This window comes from Ursus americanus, chromosome 8 (genome assembly GCF_024610735.1).
Source record: "Ursus americanus isolate L20-20 chromosome 8, mUrsAme1.1.p, whole genome shotgun sequence".
Classification (NCBI taxonomy): Eukaryota; Metazoa; Chordata; class Mammalia; order Carnivora; family Ursidae; genus Ursus; species Ursus americanus.
The window spans coordinates 78341693-78366356 of NC_142134.1; the positions used below are offsets into that span (position 1 = coordinate 78341693).

A 24664-nucleotide genomic window follows, 5' to 3' on the forward strand; every position below is an offset into this window, starting at 1 on the left:
GAGTTGAGAGTGCGTATTCTATTGGCACTTGCCACAGTGAGACAGCCAATTGTGAGGATGGCCTGTCATTAAAAGGTTACAGCTGACAAATGCCTCTTGTCTGCCTTTCTCGGGGTTCTGGCGCACACACAGAGCCGCTCCATCATGGGGCAAAACCAGCACTGGAGCCCGCTGAAAGCTAAAAACTACCTTCCTGTCTGCCCCACAAACCCCTGTCACTAGTGGGTTGTCACTCTCACAATGCTCATCTTATCGATGTGGGAGCCAACGCGTGTTTGCCCCACACTGCATGACCATGAGAGATGACCACACGCGGTGAGAATGTTCCCTGTCAATCCTGACCAGGGCATTCGGCGCAGAGGCAGCCTGACCATGGGGAGCAGAGGGAGAGCTTTCAGTGCAGGCCCTGGAGCCGCTGCTGCCTGGCGTACCGGTTACACAAAAGTAACAGATACGCATATATAAAGTACTGAGTCACAGGCCCTCGAAAGCAAACAAAATAAACGAGCGCTATTCCTAATTAAGTGCTGTCACATCTGAAGAGGGGAGTGCAGGTCTTAAATCAGTGCACAGGACAACAATGCAACATACATCGCCCCTGACGATGCCAGTGCATCCTCCGGAGCTGGGCGGAGGGCTGGCCTTCCACCCACGTGAAGGGTCCGGCTCGTGCTTAGGACAAATGCACGCCTCAGAGGGAAATGACAGAGGTGAGCTCAGGCCAGGGCAGGCTGCTGAGCTGGCTCAGGGAACTGCGGGGACAGGATGTCATCTGTCACCACTCGCTGTCGCACATTCACCCTGTCCCTCTCCTCCGTGGATGGGCTCAGCGAGGTTCAGCTGGCCTTCTCAGCCTGGCATGTGAGCCCCCTTCCATCATGGTCTGCTGTTCCTCCCTCGGGACACCCTGCACTCCAGCAAAGCAGCCTTTTCACGGGGCTGCCGATTCTCTGGGCTCCCCATGAACCCGCACTGTGTCCTTGGCCGTGGCTTGGGCCACCCATTCTCTCCACCAACACAAATCCCAACTTTTCCTTCTCCGGCAACATCCACCTAGAGCTTAAGGGGTTTGGCTCACAGACTGGCAGGTGTGGGAGGAATTGCCCCACCTGGCCCCCAGGAGGCTACTTCCTCTGCAGCTCAGGCCCCTCTGTACCCCTCTCTCGTCTGTTGCTCCTTGGTGAACCTCGACCACAACACACCAGGCGGGCCAGGCTCAGCTCTGCTCAAGAGCTACACTTCTGCTCGCCTCCTCCAGGAAGGCCGCCCCCAGGAGCCCCAGGGAAGGCTGTGATCAGGAGGCTGAGTGTGTAACGCTGGGGCCGCTCAGCAAGCCCGTCTGGCTCTCACACTGATTTGTATCTTCGGTGCTAGCCTTTAGCAATGAGGAAGAGGACATGTTCGCCTCTCCTCGCCTTGTCTCTGTCTTCCTTCTCAGTTCTACGTAGAACACAGATTGGGGGGGGGGCGCTACTTGTATCCCTGAGACGTCACAGCCTGGACCTCACCCTGCGCAGGTGCTAGGGCTCCTGGCCACGTGATGCTTTTGTGTTCTGAGAAATACACCTGTGTTAAACGAACACAACACCAGGGCAAGGACAGGGACCGGAGGCAGGAACAAGACGGCAGCTCTGAAAATGGCTTAATATGTCCGTGGACGGAGCACACTCCTCTGGGGAACCCCCCCTTTGCTGAGTGCCGGGGGACACGGCAGGCACCCAGACAGCGGTAACACCATGTCACCTCTGCAGAGGGACCTGACCTGACTCGGCCGCCTACAGTCTGTCTCACTCCCCTCACCCCTGCCCCATGACTGTCACATCACCTCGTTCATTTCCTAAGGCGGTGACCACCGTCTATGAGTGCTTTCTGTCCGTCTCCCCCAGCCATTAACATGCACCCCATGAGAGCAGAGCCAGGACTGTCTGTCACTCGACACTGTGCCTGGGACCCTGCCACTGCTCAGAATCCCAGTGTGGTGAATGCGCGGTGTGGGGTGTGTTAGGACAAGAAAGCAGGACAGGGCAGAGGAATGAGCGGGAAGAACTGGGCGATCTGGGCAGGCTTCTTGGGAGAGGGGACACCTGAGGACAGAGGCAATGCCTCAGGACAGCCAAGGACAAGGTTCATCTCCCCAGGTAAGGGAAGGCGGCGAGGTCCATCCAAGCAGAGGGAGGAACTGGGACAGCGCTGTGCGCTCATGCAGGAACGTCAAGTACGGCGCGTGTGAACGCCTCAGTGCAGGGCCAGGCGTGGAGGCGGCGGCCCCCACGGCTACGGAGGCAGCAGCAGATGTGGGGCCCCCTGGACGATCCAGAGATCGGGAGAGGAAGTGGAGGAGGGTTGCAGACAGGATGGTGGCGAGGCGTGAGGGGCACGGGTGGGTCCCCGCTGCAGGAGCACAGCTGAACCACACAGTGCTGACGGAGATGGGCAGTCACGGCCCTGGGGACTCTGGGCGCCCTGCGAATGGGGTGGCATCAGCCCTGTGTGGGCAGCGAGAATAGATAAAGCAGAAGGACTGACCTTTTCAACCAGGTCTTCAGGGGCCTGTTCCTCAAAGAGCTGTATTTTGTCTTCAATGCTCTTCCTCAAAAGGTCTACCTTGCTTTTACTCTTGGAGCGCGGCTTCCTCGCCTTGGGCTGCTGCTGGAGGGGGCAAGGGAAAACACGGGCAGGGAAGTGACCACCTGCAGGTCTGGGCAGCCCCCATGTCTCCCAGAGCCGGGAGGGGCTCCTGCGGCCCCCAGAGCTGCACAGTTGTCTTTGGTGGGACAGATGGGGAAAGATGTACATTTGTCTGAACAAACTCAGTAGGGGGCCTGCCGTCCATCAAAGGAGACGAAGGCCTCCAGCTGGCAGAGCCAAAGCTTTGCAGTCAGACAGCACAGCCAACCCGGGTCCTCCTCCTCCCAGCCGTGGGACCTCAACCCGTCAGCTCTCTGAGCAGGGGACTCGACCTAAGACGTCCCTGTCCTAGTGAAGCTAGGCGGAGTGGCTCTCCCTGCTGGCACCAGCGGACTCCACCACCACCTGCTCCTCTGCTGTCCCCCGCGGTCCTCGGGAAGGGAGCCAGGCTCAGCCAGCCATGGCCACCGACCCCTGCCAGCACATCAGTGCATTTCTGCTGCAGAGTATTTCTATTTTTTTAATTTGAGAGAGAGCGAGAGAGAGCGAGCACACGAGCATGAGCGGGGGAGGGGAAGAGGGAGAGGAAGAAACAGACACCCCCCCAAGCAGGAAGTCAGACACAGGGCTCGATCCCAGGACCCTGAGATCACAACCTGAGCCGAAGGCAGAGGTTTAACCGACTGAGCCACCCAGGTGCCCCTCTTCTGCAGGGTATTAAGTGAGTGCATTTCACACTCGGGGCAGGTGTATCTGTCCCTCTGACGCAGACTGCAGGGCCGAATCTATTTCCAAACCGAGCACCCTAAACCACTTTAGAATCAGGAACATCGCTCCTGCCAGGATCGGCCCTCAGTCAGCTCCAAAGCAGGGGAAACACACCTTGCTTCACTTCTATGGAAATACCTGTATTCATTGTTCTGAAACTTAGGAAAAAAAAAATCTTTGCTACTTTGTCCCTTATTCTCTAACTACCATCGTCTTATAAATCCTGCACTCTTCTAGGAACAGAAATAGAAAAAACACTTTTTTTTTTAACATGAAAGAACATAAAAGCTTCTAAGTTATTTCTGCACTGTGCTGTTTTTTTATTCAATAAGGATATGACTGAATTTTTTTTCTTCCCCCAAAGGATAAGCAGTAGGTTTCAAGTCAGAAAATACCAGCCCCGAGCCCAGTTCCGCCACCCCCGGCCTGCCTCAGTCAGTCCACTTGTCCTGCGCTGGTGGGTTTCTCTTCTATAAAATGAGCAGAGAAACCTGGCTCCCGGCCCTGCAGTGAACATGCACGAGATCACCTAAGCTTAAGCACTTTGAATACGTGCTCAATCCCATCCTAATATCACGTCCAGAGAAGCCCAACATCTTGCATACATTTGGTGGTTGGCCGGCTCAATCACACGCACTGCACACCTGCTACGAGCCAGGTACTTTCCAGGTGCTGGGGGCGGAGTGGTGAATGGGTCAGGGAGCCTGTCTGCAGTGGGACACAGACAGTGAGCGGGCTGAGAAACCAGGACATTTCAGTGATCAGTTACGTGAAGACAAGGACCACAGCCACGTGGTGAATGCCTGGGGAGGGGGTCTTCTGGACGGGTGCTCAGGGTGGGCCTCTGCAGGGTAAGCTGAGCTGAGACACGAAGAGACCACAAAGAGCTGGCCCTTGATATTCTCGGGGAAGCGTGTTCCTGGCAGAAGAAACGGCAAGTTCAAAGGCCTCATCTTAGGTCGGGTTCCCCAGAGGCAGAGGCGGAGATGGGGTTGGGGTGTACATGGTTTCCTGAGAGGAACTCGGAGCAGCATGTGGGGAGTGAGGGAACCAGGTCAGGAAGGGGAGAGGGCCACGCCGGCCGGGGTCTCAGGTGAGTCTAGCCTTAACTGCTCCATGGGGGGCTCCGGAGCAAACACAGCCCCCCAGACTGGCCTGCCTTTGAGGCCCATAACAGGTGCTCAACAAAGGCAACCGTCCATCATCAGGCTACAGGGTCCGGTGTGAGAGGCTCCCTTTTCCTGACCCACCTGAGTGGGGGTGAGCATCCTCCTCGTGCCACTTACAGAAGGGGCCAGGCTTCTGCACCCTGAGTCGGTCACTGCGCGAGGCTGAGGGAGCAGGAGGGAAAGAAGCCTCTTGGGCCAGGGGGCACCCATCTGCCCGAGGCCAGGTCCAGAGGAAGGTCCGGGTGTGAGCTGTGAGCAGCTGAAGTGCAGGGTCCGGGAAGGGGGTCTGGGCCAGGCATCTAAAGGTTAGGGTAAGCTTGGCAGTTCCAGAAAGGGCCAGAAGCCGACGTGGCTGCAGAGCAGAGTGAGAAGAGGTGAGCCCGGGGTGGGCGGCGGGGCCAGAGCCCACAGCCTCAGGCGCGGGAGATGCCCCATGTCTATAGTCAAGGAGCGGCTGGGACACCCCTCTTACCGGCAGCTCAGGGGCAGCCAGGGCCTGGTCCAGCCTCAGGAGCTCCGCTTCTCGCCAGGCAGTCTGGAACTGCTGCAGCAGGACGCGGGCCCGGATTTTGGGCAGGGCCAAGCTCCTGTCCATCTGAGCGAAGCAGCCGTGAACTTCCTGCCTCATCCCGAGCAGCTCCTCCTCAGACAGGGAGAAGGCCGAGGAGCAGAGCTTCCTGGAAAAGCAAGACAGAGAGGGAGGCAAACCCTAAGAGACTCTAAACTCTAGGGAACAAACTGAGGGTTGCTGGAGGGGAGGGGGTGGGGGGATGGGGGAACTGGGTGACGGGCATTAAGGAGGGCACGTGATGGAATGAGCCCGGGTGTTACATGCAACTGATGAATCACTAACTTCTACCCCTGAAACTAATAATACACTATGTTAACTAAATTGAATTTAAATTAAAAATTTTTTAAAATAAATTTGAAAAGGGTGGCTCAGTCGGTGAAGTGTCTACCTTTGGCTCAGGTCAAGATCTCGGGGTCCCGGGATCGGGACCCACATTGGGCTCCCTGCTCAGTGGGGAGTCAGCTTCTCCCTCTCTCTCTGCCCCTTTCCCGCCCCTCCCATGCTCACTCTCTCTCTCTCAAATAAGCAAAATCTTTAAAAAAATAAAGATAAATAAATAAAAAGAGGAAACAGTTAAGGGGTGCTGGGTGGGGGAGAAGCTGGGAATTCAAAGAGCAAACTCCATTCATCAAATTCATGTCCAGAAAAACCCATCATGTCTTTAATCATGCCTTCGATCTACAGGAATCTCTTGAGCACCGAATATACGGTGCATGGGACACAGCCATGCTAGGGCGAAGTCACGGCTGCGTGAGGGTGTCCGGGGGCAGGCAGCAGGCCTCCCAGCCTTCCCGAGCTGGGAGAGAGTCTACTTTCGCTTTAGAAACAGACGTGAAAACAAAGCATCATCCCCCAAGCCCGCTCAGCAACACACTACGCAAGGGCCAGTGGCCTGGAGGACAGATGCCCGGCTCAGCTCAGGAGGAAAAGGGACAAGGGGGGGCCTTGCACTGGGCGTTAACGGATCATGACTGACAGCCATCACACAGAGAAAACCCGTTCCGCGCTGGGAATATGCTGAGTGACTGACTGCTAAAGGCTGACCTGTGTCCCCCCAGAAGACGTCAGGTCCTAACCCCAGTACCTGGGAATGTGATCTTGTTTGGAAACTGAGTCTTTGCTGATGCAAAAGTAAGATGAGGCCATAATGGAGGAGGATGGGCCCTTCACCCAACATGACTGGTGTCCTTGTGAGAAGAGAAGAAAGACACGGGCACAAGGGGAAGGCCTCGGGACCACAGGGCCACGGACTAGAGTGAGGAAGTCAGCACAGATGCCGAGGACGCTGGCAGCCCCCCAAGCTGTCCTTGTGTCTTCAGAGACAGCCTGGTGACACCTTGCTGACATCTTGATTTCAGACTTCTGACCTCCAGAGCAGCAAGAGAACACTTCCCTGTGCTTTGAAGCTTCCCAGCAGGTGGAACTCTTGTTTCCGGAGCCCCAGGAAACAAAAACATTGACCTACACCATTGCTAATCCTTCCAGCAACTCAGTCCTCCGTTTACAGACAAGGAGATTGAAGAATCCTGCCAGTCTTCCTTGCCCGCAAGGCCCACAGCCCACTCTACAGGGGAGGCCGGCTATGGGCTCCCGTTCCCTCCTCTCCAGCGAGATGTGAGGGGAAGTCTGCCAGGGACCCCTGCACAGAGGTTCCTCCCGGAGCCAGGAGCAAGCAAGCGAGGGAGAAGCTGCCTCTCCTTCCTGCTTTGGGCAATGCCTGTCTGTCCACTTGTTCGTCTGACGAACATTCTCTGTGGACAAACCCAGATTGTTCGGTGTTCTGGCAATGTTCAGTCAACATTGGCTGGCTAAAATGTGCTCTGTGGATGCTTTACACGCAGACATATCCACAGCACTACTGAGGGAGGCCACGGCCAGCCCTGCCACACCCAAATCTCCAGGAGGGAGAGCGCGACTGCAGCTCAGCTAGAATGTTCTCCCCTGGAAATAGAATAGGACCTTCCAGGTGATATGGGCCTCCAGCTGGACATAGTCTGAAGGCCCCAGGCCCATGTCTCAACACCCCATCGTGGGTTTCTCACGACAGGGCATCCACCAACTTTTTAAAAAGAACCCCAGGAAATGGCAGCTGCTCCTTTGTCCTTGACCTCTTGGAGAACCTTTGCCCCGTGTTTGCAGGTATGTGGAATCCAAAGTGAAAGCAACTCTGAAATGACTCTGAGTCATTATTCCTGCCCATCTTCAAGCCGCTCAGCCCTGGGTGGTCTGGTCTTAATCCTCTACTGTGTAGCGACCCAGATAAGACAGAAACACCTGTCTTGACAGAAACACAGGCAGGGTCCTGGCCCTGATGGGAGTTTAAATCCAGGCAGGAGTTCAGGAGAAGAAGTCTCAAAGACATGCTTTCGCTGGAAAAAACACCTTATTAATTCCTACTTTACTCAACCAGGTTTAGAGCAACTCCATCCTGCTTGAAATTGCAAAGCTTCTAAAAATGTGTTTCAAAACAATTGTAAAGCCATTGTTACATAGTGCCTCAGAAATAAAGGCTGCAACCTTTTGGAATCTTAAACAAGCAAAGTAGACAGGCAGACGCACGTCATGGGCATCGTTCCTTGACCCTCTTTAACCCTTAGAAAAATCATAAAGCATTTTCTGATAGCAAGGTGAGAATTCTCTTTTGCCGGTGAATGACTAAATCAGCAGCGGCTCTGGTAATACTCTCTGCCAAATGGATCCAAATGAAGTTGCAGAAAACGACCACCCAGTAATGGGAATGTCAAGTCTAATTCAGATGCTTCAACGAGTCCAAAGCTGGTTGGAGCGTGTAAAGAGACTTCGGTGGGATGCGGGTTGAGCTGAATCGTTACTGCTGAGAACAATTCGCAGGAATAAGAAGTGGCCTTTAAGGATCTGATTCTTACGGGCTTGGAGAGAAGACAGCATCTTGTATGCTCAAGAAAGCAAACACTAACAAAGACTGGGAAGTAAACAGGGACAGAAGCCTAAGACAGAAGAGGCAGAGCCCAGAGAGGGCACTCTCTCTCTCTGCAAACACCCAGGGACCCGTTCTCCCTGGCGGCCAGGTCAGTCCTGGGGAAGGGCACTGTGTAGGAGGACAGAAGAAGCGGTCGAAGCCAGGCAGATCCTGTCCCACCAGACGTCACTGTCAAGGAAGGCCGGGCGCTGGGGGGAAGATGCTCTGGTACTGAGGCCCCTCCGAGGGTACAGGTGGGAGGGACCACGGATGCCCAGCGCACAGCATGCTGGCCCAGCAGAGAGGGGAGACAGACCGGCTGAGCAGATATGCTGGAAAGAACTCATTCCCCTCCTGCCACCCCCCCCCCCCCATCAAACAACATCCCCTGCACACTCCTGTCCGTGCAACCAGGTCCAACACACAGGGCTCTGGATTCAGAATTATATTGCGCCTCAGATTCAGCTTAAGCTGGGAAGCGTCTATACCCAGAAAAGGATACTAAATGGGTGCGAGCTATGTTTGTTTCTTTGCTTGAACGGGTTGTTTGGATTTGTCTGTTTGCTTAAGTTTCTGGGTTGGCTGGTTGGTTCGTTGAAAGGAAAAGCAACTTTAAGGAATGCTGATTGCAAGGTCTGTAGGGAAACGGAAAAGAAGCTCTGTCATTGCCAAATGGGTATGACCATGTCCTTGTAAGGAAACAATGACTCAGTGGCTCCAAATAAACAGACTGAGTAGATGCTGGTTATGGGCCATTTCCCCTGAACAGCTGGTGATGGCTTTTAACTGTGTTCCTCCACGCCAGTCACACTGGTCTCCCCTCTTCACGCCCAGATAAGGACCAGGACCTCCTCTCAAGCTGCTCCCGCCTCAGTCTTGCCCCGTCTCAGCAGAGCACCGGTGGCCCGTGCCCACTCATCTCTGGCTCCCAGTGCCAGGTCGGCAGCTGGTGCACACAGTGGACCTTCCTCGGGGCCTGGCAAAGATCTGGACCCTCCAGTGTACCCGGAACGGTTACCTGCCCGTGCCTGCTTGTCCTGACCATCTCGTTAGGTGTCTGCTCTCCTCCTGATCATGGGTAGCAGCCATTACTTACTAGCTGCTGACTGCCGATCAAGGGTCATGTTTAAAGATTTAAATACATGAACCCATGCTCTCCCTCATCGATGCCGTGAAGGTGGCATCTTGTTAGACATGGCTGATGACCTAACCCAGAGCCACTTCCTTAAGCCTTGTCAGCTCAGTGTTTGTTTAGAGGGGTTCCCTCCAACGATGTTGGGGACAGGAACACCCCTCACAGTCCCCGGGGGGAAGCCGCAGCTGGTCTAAGGCAGGAACTGGCAAACCATGGCCTGTGGACCAAGTGTAGCCCCGGCCTGTCTTTGTTCATGAAGTTTGGCACGCAGTCAAATTCATTAGTTTACAGACTGTCTATAGCTGCTTTCTCGCTACCGTGGCAGAGTTGGCAGAGTAGTAGCAACAGAAACCATGTAGCCCTCAGAGACTACCCTTATCTGCACTTCATTTAAAAAGTTGACAGCCCTCTGGTCTCCGACAGTCATGGTCACTTCATTCTCCTTGCTGGTGAATGGTTTCAGCATGGGCCTGTGATGTAGTCCTGACCAGTGGAATCAGAAGGGGTGATGGCTCAGATGAAGAGATGATGCGTGTGACACCTGGTGCTACAGCAGCCATCCTGAAACCATGAGGGGATGAGCCCAAAGACCAAAGTGGCGCACTGAGGATAGTGGAGCAGAAAGACCATCAGAACTGGGTCCTTGATGGAATCATTGAGCCACTGAATCAAGATGGGAAGCATTTACCTACCACTTGACTCCTTCTTATAAAATATTTTCTTCATCTTTTACTAACCCGATAGTGTTGTGTGCTGTTGAAAGCACCCTAAATGACTGAGTATTGTTGTTTAAGGCAAGACAGATGAGGCTTAAGAGGTTAAGTAACTCTCCTACACTCAGCTGGTGGTAGTGCTGGGATTTAAATCTAGTTTTTCTGGTCTACACTGGCCACATCTGACTTTGCTCGACGGCCCCACTTGAGCTCTGTTTGGAGCTCCTTCAGTTTCCAATCTGATGGGCCAGCCTCAATCGACTGCCAAAAGCTTTGTGGGTCTCTGCTACACCAGGAAAGTTGTCCCATTTGGGCCACGCCAATCTCAGTCCGCACAGAGAGCTGGTAACTCCTGGCAGGAAGGGGCTCTGGCCCCTCTGGCATGTGACTTCAGCTGGTCCTCATTGCTCCGACAACACCCCCGTCTTTAAAAACAGTAACTGTGCCATTTATCCAATGTTTCCTAGTCATAGCACCAGGAGAGCTGGCCAGCTGTGGCCCCTATGTCCTACTTAGAGGTGATGTCATTACATGGTTCTTGAATTAAGAATGAAACAAATAGCCCAGGCACAACTGAATCGGTGAACGAAGGAAGAGGGCCAGTAAAGAGGCAGTGAGGGTAAGGCCTCAAACAGGAACCCAATATCACACGTTGTTGACATCTGGTGAAACGGGGTGGGCTCCGAATGGCCCCCCCCGCTAGTTCTGCTCCCCACTTTGCTCCCGGGAATAAGGCCCCTCATCAACCGAGCTTCTGATCAAGGGGTCCCGGTGCAGCTCCTGCGTATGCGGGAGTGGTGGGTTCCAGCCCCCCAGGCACAGCCTCCCACGGGAACCCGGGCCCCTCACCCTCTTGCTACAAAGCCTGCCTCCCACCGGCCCTGGCTGCTCATGCCGTGACCCCGGGTGGCCCTCTTCCCTGGGCTGCGAGTTCAGGTGACCAAGGACCTCGAGGGGCAGTGCCCGCCATCCCCACAACCACGGGCAGGCCCATCCCTCACTGGGGTGGAGGAGGGTGAGGACGCTCACGCAAAGATCAGGTGCTCCCAGCGTCTCAGCTCCGCCTGCTCCTCCGTTGAGGCCTCCAGCGCGTCATCTTTCAGTCTCTGCCTCACGCTCTGGACGCCCTCCTGGTCCCTGTCTCTCTCCTCCCCCTCGAGCTGCTGGGCCCGGGCAGCCAGCTCCCGGCTGTGCTCCTCCAGGATCTGCTGCAGGAAGAGCCAGGGCACGCCACGCTTCAGCAGCTCCTGGGTCATCCCCGAGTTCTGCAGGCGCCGCAGCTCCTCGGTGGCCTTCTCGGACAGCGACAGCGTCAGGGCCCTGAGCTCCTCCAGGGCGGCCTGGTCCAGACGCTCCTGCAGCTCCTCCAGCGCCGCGCTGTGCTCAGCCAGCAGGCTCCCCCACTGGCCCAGGTACTGGCTGGCGTCCTCGGCAGCTCGCAGGGCCTCCCCGAGGGACAGCTGCTCCTTCCGCTGCTCCTTGTGCTGCAGGGGTTTCGGAGAGGAAAGCTCAGGGGGGACCAGCTTGGCGCGCACAGCGCTCTGGCAGCCCCCGTGGAAACCTGTGCGGGGGGCACAGAAGGGTGACAGTCCTCTCCCAACATCTCACACTTAGAGAGCTGTCCGTAGGAAACTAACTCGAAATAGCTCAGGCGGTTAAACATCCGACTCTAGGTTTCGGCTCAGGTCATGATCTCAGGGTCGTGAGCTCGAGCCCTGCGTCGGGCTCCGCACTCAGCAAGGAGTCTGCTTGGGATTCTCTCTCTAACTCTCACTCTGCCCACCCCCCTCTGCTCACTCTCTCTCTCTAAAAAAAAGGAAAGTAACCCAAAGTAGAGTGAGAGCTCCATCTGTTGAACACGTATGGAACACATCTTTATTGAGCAGGTAAAGCCCAAGAGCAGACCACCTGGGTTCCAAGCCTGCCTCCTCCGTGGACAAGCCTAGAACTCTCTGTGCCTCCACGTCCTCATCTGTAAAACGGGGCTGATCTACCTCACCAGAAGTCGGCAGGATTCAGTGAGCTAACACGCGTGTGCTTCTCAGAGGCATGGTGGGTGCGGAGCACACGGCGATGAACGTCTGCTATTACTCTGTGGCCCGAGCACGGGGGAAAATCACCCTGAGATCCGGGACGGACAACTGAAAGGAGGTCAGGGGAGGCCTTTCAGGAAGGAGATCCGAGTGAGACCTGAGGGAGGAGGTCACACCTCAGGCGGGCTGAGACACAGGGACAGAAGATGCCCAGGGAGAGAGCTGCAGGCAGGGAGGCCCCCAGGGGTGAGGAAACATGGACAGGCACAATAACGATGTCCATCGTGCCGGGATCTCTCAGAGCACCGGCAGACCGTCTCCATGCTCTGTTGTGAGGACACGGGATGGTCCAGGTGGCCAGAGAGGGTCACCATTCTACCGATTCGTCAAGCACCTACTCTGTGTCCTCAGCCCCGGGGATGCGGCGGAAAGCTCTGCCTCTGTGAACAGGGCCGCTCACAGATGATCAGAAGCAGCAGCAAGAGACGCTATTCACGGACGGTCGCTGGGATCTCTGCAGTCCTTCCATCCTTCTAGAGCCTAACCCTGCATCAGGCCAGCCCATCAGAGAAAGGCGGCCTCGGGCCCCACGGACACCATCGCTCACATACCTTTTGTAGCATCTCTCGTCTTCGCTTCAGGATTAATTTTTGGTGCAGCTTCTTCTTCTCCTGCTTCAGGTCATTGTCCAGCTTCTGTTTGATGGAGAAGACTTCCGTCTGAACGCGCTCCAGCAGCGTCTCCATCTGCTCCTCATCCAGGTAGCCCGCTCTAGGAGACAGACGCAGAGGCTGACGCACTCTCCACACCCACCCTCAGCCTGACCGCGGCAGGGGCTGGACGCTCATCTCGCCGTTTGCTTGGTCTGATCAGAAGAAGTCCCTACCCTGAAGGAGCAGGAGCAGAACGGGCAGCTAAGGCGTTCCCCAAATACAGGAAGGGCAAGGTCGGCGACCCTAGGGCACGTAGAGCCATGCCCAGAAAGCTCAATACCAGAAACCACCTGTTTGGGCAGAGACTGGGCAAGAGCTCTGGGACAAAGTGGTGCTCTGGGGACCACGGTGCTCCAGGGACAGTTTTCCAAGAGCAGACAGTGGGTTCGGAATTGCTGGTGACAGGACTGTCACCATCAAAGTCCAAGAGGTAAATGCAAGAAATGCCATGTAGGGTTAATTCTTCATGCTAACCTCGCTAGCCACAGGGCACCCGCATTGAACACTGTCTGGTTGTGTCTGGGAGGGTGTTTCCAGGAGAGATTAGCACTCGGAACCAGGGATGCGGTAAAGCAGACTGCCCTCAACGTTGGGGGGGGGGGGGCATGAGCCAACCCAGCAGGTGGCCGAATAGCAGAAAAGGTGGAGGAAGGAGGAGTCTGCCCCCTTTTCCCTGCCTCACTGCTTTAGCTGGATGCCTCTTCTCACCTTCTCCTGCCCCCGGACTGGGATCCCCTGGTTCTCAGGCCTTTGGATTCAGACCGAACTACACCACTGGCTTTCCAGAGCATTCCAGAGTCTCCAGCTTGCACGGGGCAGGTGGTGGGAGTCCTCAGCCTCTGTAATTAGGTGCGCCAACCCCTCGTATCTATCTTACTGGTTGTTTTTCTGGAGAATCCTGACCGACACAGTCTGTTACTGCCACGATTGCCATGACTATTCCCAGTCTGTCTGCATCACTGGTTTGGGCCCCGAGCTTGGCACAGGGTAGATATCCATGGAAATTTTTTCTTTTTTTAAGTTTTTATTTATTTATCTGACAGAGAGAGAGAGCATAAGCAGGGGGAGTGGCAGGCAGAGGCAGAGGGAGCAGCAGGCTTCCTGCTGAGCAGGGAGCCCAATGTGGGGCTCAATTCTGAGACCCTGGGATTATGACCTGAGCCTAAGGCAGACACTGAACCACTGAGCCACCCAGGCGCCTCTATCCATGGTAGCTTCTTGAAGGAATAAATAGGCAAATGAATGAATGTTGGACACATGTTTTAGAAACGTAAGTCCCGTGCCAACTTTTAATTTTTTAAAATATCTTATTCCTTTGAGAGAGAGAGAGAGAGAGCACACATGAGCGGGTAGAGTGGCGGGGGGGGGGGGGGGAGAGGGAAAGAGAGAGAATCTTAAGCGGCCTCTGCGCTGAATGCTGAGCCTGGCACTGGGCTTGATCTCACGACCCTCAAATCATGAGCTGAGCTGAAACCAAGAATGGGATGCCTAACCGACTGAGCCACCTTTTTAAAATAGAATTTAAAAATCAGAGGTAAAACACACGTCCGTGGTAACTGCTCACAGCAGTACAACCGGCTGTCAGGGGCTTCAGTTGAAGGCAAGGAACTGTTTCTTTCACTTGAGTGAAAATTAATCAGAAACGTCAAGGCAACTGCAGTGACAAATTCATTAGCATCTTCGGGTAGCGAGTGTTCACGTAATTTGCACCTTACGGAATCCTCATTAAATAGGGCAAGAGAGCCGCAGAGTCCTAATGAAATTACCAAGGTGGCAGAACCAATTCCTAAAGCCACAGACTGTCCCGGGAAAGCCAACATTACAGGCATGCCTCTATTTATTTTAGAGCTTCTCATTACCAAAAAGAATAAATGTCATTGTTTGCAGCTAAGTACCTCAAAGACTAGCTGGGAGGAAAAGCCTCAGAGGGGTGAGGGCTGCCCTGCTGTGAGCCTGCGTCACCACCGACCACACGGTGCCTGGGGCTGCAGAGAAAAACCAGGGACAATGCACGACAAGCGACGAGCGTCTGTGTATTTAGACTTCACTGCCAAGGGGACTGCAAGAGCCGGCTGAGCACCCGAGCTCAAGGAGAAGCGGGCTCCCCCACCACACAGCTCCCATAAGCCTCTGCCACTGATCTCTCAGTGAAATACTGGGGATTTCCTTTAGGATGACTCTGGGTGGGGGGGCGCCTGGGTGGCTCAGTCTGTTAAGCATCTGCCTTCAGCTCAGGTCATGATCCCAGGGTCCTGGGACTGAGTCCCGCATCGGGCTCCCTACTCAGCTCCCTCTGCTGCTCCCCCTGCTTGTGCTCTCTCGCTCTCTCTGTCAAATAAATAAATAAAATATTTATTAAAAAAAAAAAAAAGAAGATGACTCCGAGTGGGGCTGTAGGGCAACATCAAGGTTGGCCACTGAGGCTGAATGATGGGCACACGGAAGGTTCACTGCATGGCTGTCCCACCTATCTTGAAGGTTTTAGAAATTCTACCGTGCGAAGGATTCTTAGGACTGGAGAATTCTTCTTACGGAGTCAGTAAGAAGCCGCCAGTACATCCGCTGACCGAGCGGCAGAGGCGGTGTCTGATGAGGACGGCGTGGCGAGGAGGTTCCTAGGCATCACCGGGGACGGCTCTCGGGTCTCACCTCTCATGTTTCTGGATGAACAGGGTCAGCTGAGCCTCAGCAGCGCTCAGAAGGCCTTGTACACGGGTCTCCGACGACTGCATGTTCTGAACCAGGTACTCCCTGTGGCCAAATCGTTTACTTAGATGGTATCTCCTACTAGCCTGGAAAAAATCCATCAACTCTTCTAATTTCTCCTGTTTAAAAAAAAAAATGAAGAAAATATGCCTAATTAAAATTTGGAGAATATTCTGTCTAGACCTATAAAGTATTATATTTCCTTCCCAAAGAAAACACACAAGAATAGAAGCATGGGGATTAACACCTCAAAATGCCCTGCTCTTAACAAGACTTAGAAGAAAATGACAGACTAAGAAGGAACGAGAGCTTGGAAAATGCATTCAAGACCCAGAGTGTTAGGAGCTGTCAAGACAATGTTACTGCCCTAGGAAAGGGGATGCAAATTTCGCTCACTCAGCCTTCGCCCATGGGGTTCTCAAAACACAGCAGCAGCACAGGTTGGGATAAATCAGCCATCAGCCCTGACCCCCAGAACTTCCACGCTCGTGGAGGAAACGGGAGACAAGATGACAAACCCCAACCAAACACAAGACAGCGATAACCTACCTTACACTGGGGTCTTCTCTGGGCCCGGCACTGGGCTCAGAGAGTTTCTTGCCTTATTTAACTTAATCTAGAGAGAGACTACTATTATTCCCATTTCACAGATGAGGAAACTGAGTCTACATCGCACTGCTGGGAAATGGTTAAGCAAGGATTTGAACTCAGTAATCTAATTCCAGGACCTGTGCGCTAACATGCAGCTGTGACCAGTGGCATGGTCATCAGACCAGCAGTAATTAAAACATTAGCCTAAGTGGCATCATCCCCCTGATTGGCTCTGCTCTCTTTTCCCATCTGTGGAGATATTGTCCCTAAAATGGGTCACCAAAAAGATCGATGCTCTGTGCAACAAGATACCTATGATGCCACGGACAGTCTCCTCGCTAACCAAAGCTGTGATATCTCCAGTTCTTGACGCCTGGGAACGTGCACTGTCCAGACAGCGAAAAGCAGAATGGTCGGTCGGATGCGGCTGAACACCGGTATCTCCCTGACTTACAGGCCGCAGAATCCATATAACAGGAATACAGAGAAAACATTCCTATTCTCCATGAAACGGGCTGCGGGAACCGCCGACTTGTGCCCATTACATAAGGACACGCAGAGCTGCCATCTTCCAATACTCCAGCAGCTGCGGTCGAAGACGCCTGTGTCCTGCCACCTTTATCACCCGCGCAAGTCTACTTCTTGACCCCATTATGACCAACAATCACACATTCTAGCTCGAATGCCCCAGTGTTGAGAGTCAGCCACTGCCCATCACGAGGAGAAAAATGACAGCAAATCCATCAATACCTACGTGACGCCTTGCGGTCCGGATGCCTACCTGGGAATAGAATAGAATTCTTAATCTAGTCACTCTCACTGAGGTTTGAGTGGGAAAAACCTAGAGCCAAATGGAGAGGCTGGCTTGTTCTCGTCAAGCTCCGTGCCTCACGAGAGTGGCCCTCTCACCCTGCAAGACGCACTTTCCGGAGCCTTTCGGGGATGGTCACTCGGTGTCCTCTGGCACGAACGGCCCTACTCCTCACCGCCCTCACCCACCGGGCCTGTGTCGGGATCAGAGATCTGCTGCAGGACTGCACACCAGTGATTTCACGCTGGGTGTGTACGTGTGTGTGTAGAATACCCCTCGCGGGCCTAAGAAATCCCACAGCCATGGTGACAGCCTCAGATCAACTATTTTTGCTTTTGTTAAGGAATTTATTCCCTGTGGATTAATATCTTTCACACTCAGGCTGACACGGAAGAACAGGCATATCCAGACACAGACTGCAAAGCCCAGGTATACCTGGTGCGCACGCACACACACACACACACATGTATAGGCACACACACGTTATATGTTTTTCGCTGCTAGACGTATTCAATGTATATCGTGCCAAGCGCAGGCTTTCTGGGAATCAGCTCTGTGACCCCCATTTTACAGGTGAGGAACCTGGGGCTCAGGGAAGTCAGGCAGTTTCCCTAAAGTCACAGAGCTGAGGGCTGGTGGAATTGCAAATCAAATCCAAGTCAGCCTGAGTCCCGGGCCTGGGCTTCGAGCTACTAATGGCCCCGTTTATTAGAAACTCATTCACACGTCAAGAGGCAGGAGGAAAAGGTGATGAGTTCACGGTACACAGCCAAGAGAAGAGACAGGACTGACTCCAGGAGAGGAGAAACCACCGACACGGTTCAGGGAAGTCCCACTCCCACCGCCACGAGCCTGATCTGAGGCCTCACCTGGATGTCAGCGTAATCCTGCAGCAGCATTTTAGCTGCCTCTGCTTTCAGTTCCCCTTGGAAAATAGCACTTTTTATCTGGGTAAAGAAGATATTGTGCAGTTCATGTCTCTGGAAAATGGCCAGCTGCCGGTGAGCCTTTGCAAAGTCCTCCTCCTGCTGCAGAGCCAGAGATCTCCTCAAGTGCACCTGCTCCAGGCCGTGGAGGGTCCTCAGGAGGCTGCTACACTCCATAGCAGACTGCGGGAAGAGGGGGCGGCACATGAGAGACGACACACCCACAGCACACACGGGCACACGCAGGCCATCTGCAAGTGCATGCACACACACAGGCAGTGTACATGCACACAGCAACACACTGTGCGTATACACATGTGCACGTGCACACAGGCACACACATGCATGAATACACGCATGCACAGAGCAAAAGTACAACACGGTGCATACACACATGCACATGTGTACAGGCACATACATGCATACATACATGTGCACACCGCAAATATACATGTACACAGGGACACAGTGCACACCCACATGTGCACATGCATACACACATGCAACACAGTGAGTGCACACGTGCACATGCAGACACACACATGCATGAACACAGTGCACATGCACATGACAAATACATATGTACACAGCAGCATGACAGTGCATACACACACGCACATGCATACAGGCACACACATGCGTACATGCACACAGCAACACAGCGCATACACACGTGCACACACAGCACATGTAAAGAGCAGCATGCAGTGCATACACACATATGCACATGCACACATATGCATGAACATAGTGCACGTGCATAATCCACATGGCAAATATACATGTACACAGCTCACAACAGTGCACATGCATGCACATGTATATGGGTACACACATGCTTACACACAGCAAATATACATGTATACACACATGCACACATCAATGCATAGCTCATACACACATGCACACACACATTGCACATATGCACACAGCAGCCTGTAGTCCATACACATATGCACACCACCACACAGGAAACACAAGCACATGCATGTGCACTCATGTGGAACACACACATGTGTGCACACAGGCACACCCATGTCCCAAGCTGGCAATGATAAAGCCACCAAGCACTGGGAAATACTGCTGCAACCTGTCCTTCCCTGTTATCTTAATATTTTCCAGAACAGTCTCAAAGCGGAAAATTCACAGGGACAGAAATTTGCAAATCAGACTGCCTGAAAATAGCCTGCAAAATAGAAACATTAATGGATCTGCTGTTAGACTCACCCGCTTATTTCCACCGTCTTTCGCTCTTTACTTAGTTGAAGAGAAAACTACCAGCAATCAGGGCAAAGTTGAGAGGATTCGGGTAAGAAAGGAGGCAGAGGGGCGCCTGGGTGGCACAGAGGTTAAGCGTCTGCCTTCGGCTCAGGGCGTGATCCCGGCGTTATGGGATCGAGCCCCACATCAGGCTCCTACGCTATGAGCCTGCTTCTTCCTCTCCCACTCCCCCTGCTTGTGTTCCCTCTCTCGCTGGCTGTCTCTATCTCTGTCAAATAAATAAATAAAATCTTAAAAAAAAAAAAAAAAGAAAGAAAGGAGGCAGAGTCGTTAAGAAATGGCTACCGGATGCCTGCACTTCATGGGCTCAGGATGAAGGCAGGAAGGAGGAGATGCATCTGCACCAAGTTCCTGGTGCCTTCACTCTCCTGCGAGGGCCAAAGACTCGTGCCCCAGGAGGGGAGTGCAGTTAATTTCTCCTGGGGAGGCAGAATTCTAAGATGGTCCCCCAGATTCCTAGCCCATGGTGTCCACATCATATAAATCCTCCCGCCTTAAGTGTGGACATAGACTTTGAAGAGGTCTTGATGATGTAATTGAGGTCCCTAATCAGTTGACTCTAAGCTAGCCAGAGGGGAAATGATCCTGGGTAGGTCTGACTTAAGAAGGAACTGGACCTTCCCGAACAGAGAGACACACTCCTGCTGGCCTTGAAGAAGCAAGCAGCCTCTTATGAACAGTCTACGGAGAAGGGAAACCCTCAGGAGCTGAGGGTCTTAGTCTGCACTGCAAGGAGGTGACTTCTGCACACGACCGAATGTGCTGGGACCAGGGCCCGGAGCACCAGAGAAGGCAGCCCAAGAGGCCCAGATGGCAGGCCTCTGAGAGCCCACAGAGAACCCAGCTATGCCGTGTCCAGACTCCCAGCCACAGAAAGAGATGGTAAGTGGGTGTTATTTTTAAGTTTCTAAATGTATGGTGATTTGGGACGCAGCCACAGAAAATGAACACAGTCCACTTCACAGGTGAAGAAACACAGGCTCCGAGGAGCTGTGGGTCCTGCCCCAGTCTCAGCAGTGCCAGGAGAGGAGAGCAGACGAAACCAAATCTTCAGGCTCTGTGTCCTGGAATCGCACAGACGGTGGACATGTTGGTGGAGCAAAGTCGGGGGCAGGTGTTCGTATCCCTGGGACGGAGGGCACAGCAATCCCAGGGGTTAAGGTCAAGAGACCAGGGTCTCCGTGGCAGGAGGGCGTGGGCTGGCGGCTGTGTAGGTTAAGTGGGGACCCAGGAAAGGCAGAGGGAGAGAGAGGGCTGTACCTTCTCCAGCTAATCAGGGACCAGAGCACCCAGTGCCCTCTGACACCCAGTGTGGTCAGCGACCCACGTCGCCAAGTGCCCAGACCTACCACCCCCACTTCCCATCACTCACAAAAGCCCTATAACAGTGACATGCATTTTTAACTTTCCAGCTCCTTTGCCTCACCTTTCAGTTTGTTCAGAATCTGGCCCAGGAAGAAGAGTGTTACTTTTATAGGGCCTCCCAAAAGCCCAGCAGCCAACACCTGAGAATCCCTGCCCTCGGGGTGCAGTGCAGCCTCAGCCCCCGAGGCCCAGGACTTCCTCCTGCCCGCAGCTCCATGGGCCTCCCCAGGAATAACGGTTTGCCTCGGCCACCAGAAAACAACACGGCCTTTTCTCAAAGCTGATTTTATAAAAACGGTTGGATCAGACTTTTGTGAGTCACCCGTCTGGAGAGAAGTGGTTGTTCACAGCTTTTATCTGAATTACAGAGTGCGGTTCACCCACAGCCAGGAGGGAGCCAGGCCCCTGATTGTGGGACCGCAGGGACGTTCTGCTGCCCAGGGAGGGGCTGGCGCCCAGTTAGGCTGATTCATTCATCAAAGTGGCCTTCTCTCCTGACAGTATGAAATTCGGCAAGCCGCAAACCTCAATTTATTTTAATAGGAATGAAAGATGGGATGAAATTCATATAGCTTCTCACAGCCAGGACAAAAAGCACACGCGCACACACGGAAATCCCAAGATAAAGTTATCAGTACTTGTTTAGAATTATATTTTTGAAGAATAAGGCATGAGGCAATGATATGCTTGTGTCATGGTGAAATACTCCCTAAAATGAATTTATGATGGGAGTCCCCCTCAATTCCATCTACACTGGCCTCCTGAGGGGTCCAGAGACCTGCAGAAACGTGTTCACCCCCTGACCTAGTTCAATCCTCCGAGGGCACAGATGAGAAGTCTACGACGTAAAGCAGGGGAGCCGCCCCCTCCCAGCCACTGCCAAGCCTGCCTGAGCAAGGCAGCTTGTGGGTAGAAGTGAGTGAACTATCCTCATATGAGAGACCATAGGGGGTGGTGGGGGGTGGGGCAAAGTGGAGAACAAGGCCTGCCTACGGGCCAGTCACCAATCAGCCTACCAAAGGGGGCTCTGCAGGAATACGGAGGCAGGGCAGCACATCTCCCCAAGTTTCATGAGAAGCTGGAGGCCTGTGGTTTTATACGAAGTTTTATATTTTATATAATGGCAACAAATGTGCATTTGTAAAGATATGTTGACGTTATGGTCACTGACTCCAACTCCCCATTGAACTTTCTGCCACAGCAGACTCTGCAGGGAAGTGAAGCATGTTTATCCCATGGTTTTCAGCACTCCCTGAAAAGTACCTTACCCTGTGGGAGGAGAGAATCGGGGGGAACATGGACTGGGAAAGGGCACTTCAATTCTGGTTTGAGAATCATGGGACTGGGCCAGGCTGTTACAGAGCAACGTGCCATTCCTAATGTTGACTCCGCACCATCAAAAATGTCAGACTGTCACAAAAAACTTGTCTGTACTAAATTATACTCCCAGCACTCAGTCTAGCAAGATGGGCAAATTGTAAAAACTGTATCCCCAATTGCAGGATGGGGAAACTGAGACCCAGGGAGAGCGAGCAATGCACCTTCTCCAGGAACAGAGAGTGAGGATCTCAGCCCAAATAGTCTCTGCACAGTCCGTAGTCACCACCACTCTCCCCACGGCCTCTCAGTGGAGACACGCTTTAAAAGCCCTATGAGATTACACAGGCGTTCAAATGTGAACAGATTTCGTCTCTAATTACTGGAATTCCTAAACTCTACTCAAAAAAACCCGATTCTGCTCAGTTTTCTTTTTTAAAAAAAGAATGCTTGCTGGAGTAGTATGTCCAAAATGTTTCCATGCATTTTATTTAAAGATGACTATGATAGATGTACAGGTAATTTACAAGGTCATCGGCAGTTTTGGAAGATGGAGTGGATTGCACAGGCTGGAAGAGAAATACCTCTGTTGACTTTTGCTGTTCAGATGCTATTTTGGAAACACGTTGACTCAGATAAGGCGACTGGTCTCTGAGCGGGGTGACCCATGGGACCCAGAGCGATGGCGGCCTCCTGCTGCAAACCAGCAGACTGGGGAGGGGGGAGGTGCAGAGGGAAGCAGGAGCCCTCCGTCCCGCCATCCCTCATCATGGCAGTAACAACCTGTGCCAATATCAGGGAAATACTTAAAACGACATTGCTCCAGACAGCCTTTCGGTAGCTACAGGCAGAAGCCCAGCAGGATGGGTTAACCTGGCCCACGGAAGCAAGGATGTGTGACGCGCCATCGCACCACACGGGCGGGCAGGTGCAGGGTCGGCCCATGCTGCCTGGGTCCGCGTCTTGGCCCAACCCACGTGTCCTCGGGCAGGTGACCTTCTCCAAATCTGTCTCCTCGGCTGGAAAAGTGGGATCCTATCAATTCCCACCTCACTGAGATGGTGTGAAGATCTGATGAGAAGATCCACGTGATGTGCTTAGAACAATTCGCACACAGCGAATGGTGCATGTGAGAGCACTTAGTACAATCAGAAAATGTTTATACCGTGACGTTAAGCGAGAACGGGCAAAACATACAATTCTATGAACTGCATACACCTGAGTTTGTTAAAAAATATATATATATAAAGCAAAAGGTCAAAATGTATGCTGAAATCCGAGGACAGGAGTGGGGGCCGGCCTTAGCGTCCCTGTATCTCCAGGGTCAGGCGCATAGTAGGAGCTCAAAAACCAGACCAAATGAACCTCTGTCTGCCTTGGATAGTGACGTGGGTTCCACAAACTTTTTTCCAAGGTTTTTCTTTTTCTGTTTTGGAGCTGGGGTTGACACACTTTTCTGTAAAGGGCCAGATAAATACTTTAAGGCTTGCAGGCCCCCTAAGGTTTGCAGTCACATATTCCTCCACTTGTTTTGACTTTTTATAATCCTTTAAAACGTGAAAACTGTTCTCCACCCACGGGTCAGCCTGCGCTGGTGGGTCTAATTTGCTGACTCCTGTTTTCTAACACTTTCCAAGCAGGCACTGTGTCCACGGCAACAAAAGATATAACAAATTCAGGAGAGAAGAGAATGAGAGATCGTGAGATGGTTTAGAGGCTGAATCACGGCACTGTGAGCTCGGCACAGTTTCTGAAATGCCCCTGCCCAGGGAGGCTCGGCATGGGTCAGTATAGTCACAGAGGGAAGTCAGAGAGTGGGGTCAGCCGGCAGAACTCTGGTGGCGGAAAGAGTGCCCCCCCCCCATGAGACACGACCACATCCTAACCCAGAGCCTGCGAATGTGGCTCTATTTAGAACAAGGATCTTTGCAGATGTAATTAAGTTAAGGCTCTTAGGACATCATCTAGGATTATTTGGGTGGGCCCTAACTCCAAAGTGTCCTTAAAAGAGACAAGAGAGATGATGGTCCCAGGACGGGAGACGGCCGTGCAAAGACAAGAAGTCAAGGCAGGAGTGATGCGGCCACTGGCCATGGAATGCCTGGAGCCACCAGAAGCTGGGAAAGAAAGAAAGGACCCTCCCCTGGAGACTTCAGAGGGGGGATACCCTGCGGACACCTTGATTTAGGACTTCTGCCCCCCACAATTGTGAAAGAATCAAAATCTGTTGCTTTGAGCCTCTAAATCTGTGGTCATTTGTTCCAGCAGCCACAGAAACCCATAGGGGAGCCAAGCAGAAAGCAAGCCTCACCCTAAAATGGGATGCAGGTTAAGGTGAGGGGGACGGGATGCAAGGGGGCAGGTGGGGCTGAGACAGCACGAATCTTGCCTCTTTTCGTCACTGCCCAGCATGCGTGCATGTGGGCTGACGGCAGATGACCCGCTGAGAGCCAAGAGCTGTCAGCCCTGTGTGTCCACTGCCGGGGGATCTCTGTGCGTGGCCAGCAGTCTGGGGAATGGAAGTTAGCAGTTCAAAAGCCCGTTCCTAAGCAGGTGTGAGACTTCCCCAGGATGACAGATTTCTAGACCAGGAAATGTGGGCTCAGGCCACAGGGACTGAACAAGCCAGCTCTTTCACAGAGGAAGACAGAAATCAGGCTGGAATTGACACAATGAGGAAAAAAACTCTGGCACGAGTCCCTCAAGACAGAAAAGGACACATCTTTCAGAAAAATGAGACAATCTCTGATCAACAGAGGCCAGCCCTGGGAAGGCTGAGGGGTCAGAACTCTCAGAGCTGAGCACTGCGCACTAAGCCTGGTGGCCCACACACCCTGGGTGGCTGCTTTTCCTGTACAACCTCTCCCAGCCACCTGAGAGGGGGGACCCTTGGCCTCGTTTCACAGTCGGGCTACTTACAGCCTTCAGGAGCAGAACTGGAATATACTGGAATGGGAGTCCAGGTTTGTCTGACAGTGGAGCTGGTGCTGGAGGGCTCC

At 53.3% G+C, this 24664-nt stretch overlaps 1 protein-coding gene across 11 annotated transcripts in view; it reads right to left on the reverse strand.

The window, feature by feature from the left end:
- The window catches only part of EVC2 (EvC ciliary complex subunit 2), a 140878-nt gene that overhangs the window by 49767 nt on the left and 66447 nt on the right, over window positions 1-24664 (reverse strand). For 9 of the 11 annotated variants that reach the window (XM_045771464.2, XM_087864283.1, XM_087864280.1 and 6 more), the window contains 6 exons: window positions 17646-17885; window positions 15318-15493; window positions 12567-12726; window positions 10952-11406; window positions 5038-5242; window positions 2527-2649 (listed from right to left, as the gene is read on the reverse strand). In XM_045771464.2, the coding sequence (XP_045627420.2) occupies window positions 2527-2649; window positions 5038-5242; window positions 10952-11406; window positions 12567-12726; window positions 15318-15493; window positions 17646-17885 (1359 nt within the window). The remainder of the gene's footprint in view (window positions 1-2526; window positions 2650-5037; window positions 5243-10951; window positions 11407-12566; window positions 12727-15317; window positions 15494-17645; window positions 17886-24664) is intronic. The other 2 variants (XM_087864279.1, XM_087864282.1) reach the window with 2 other exon arrangements.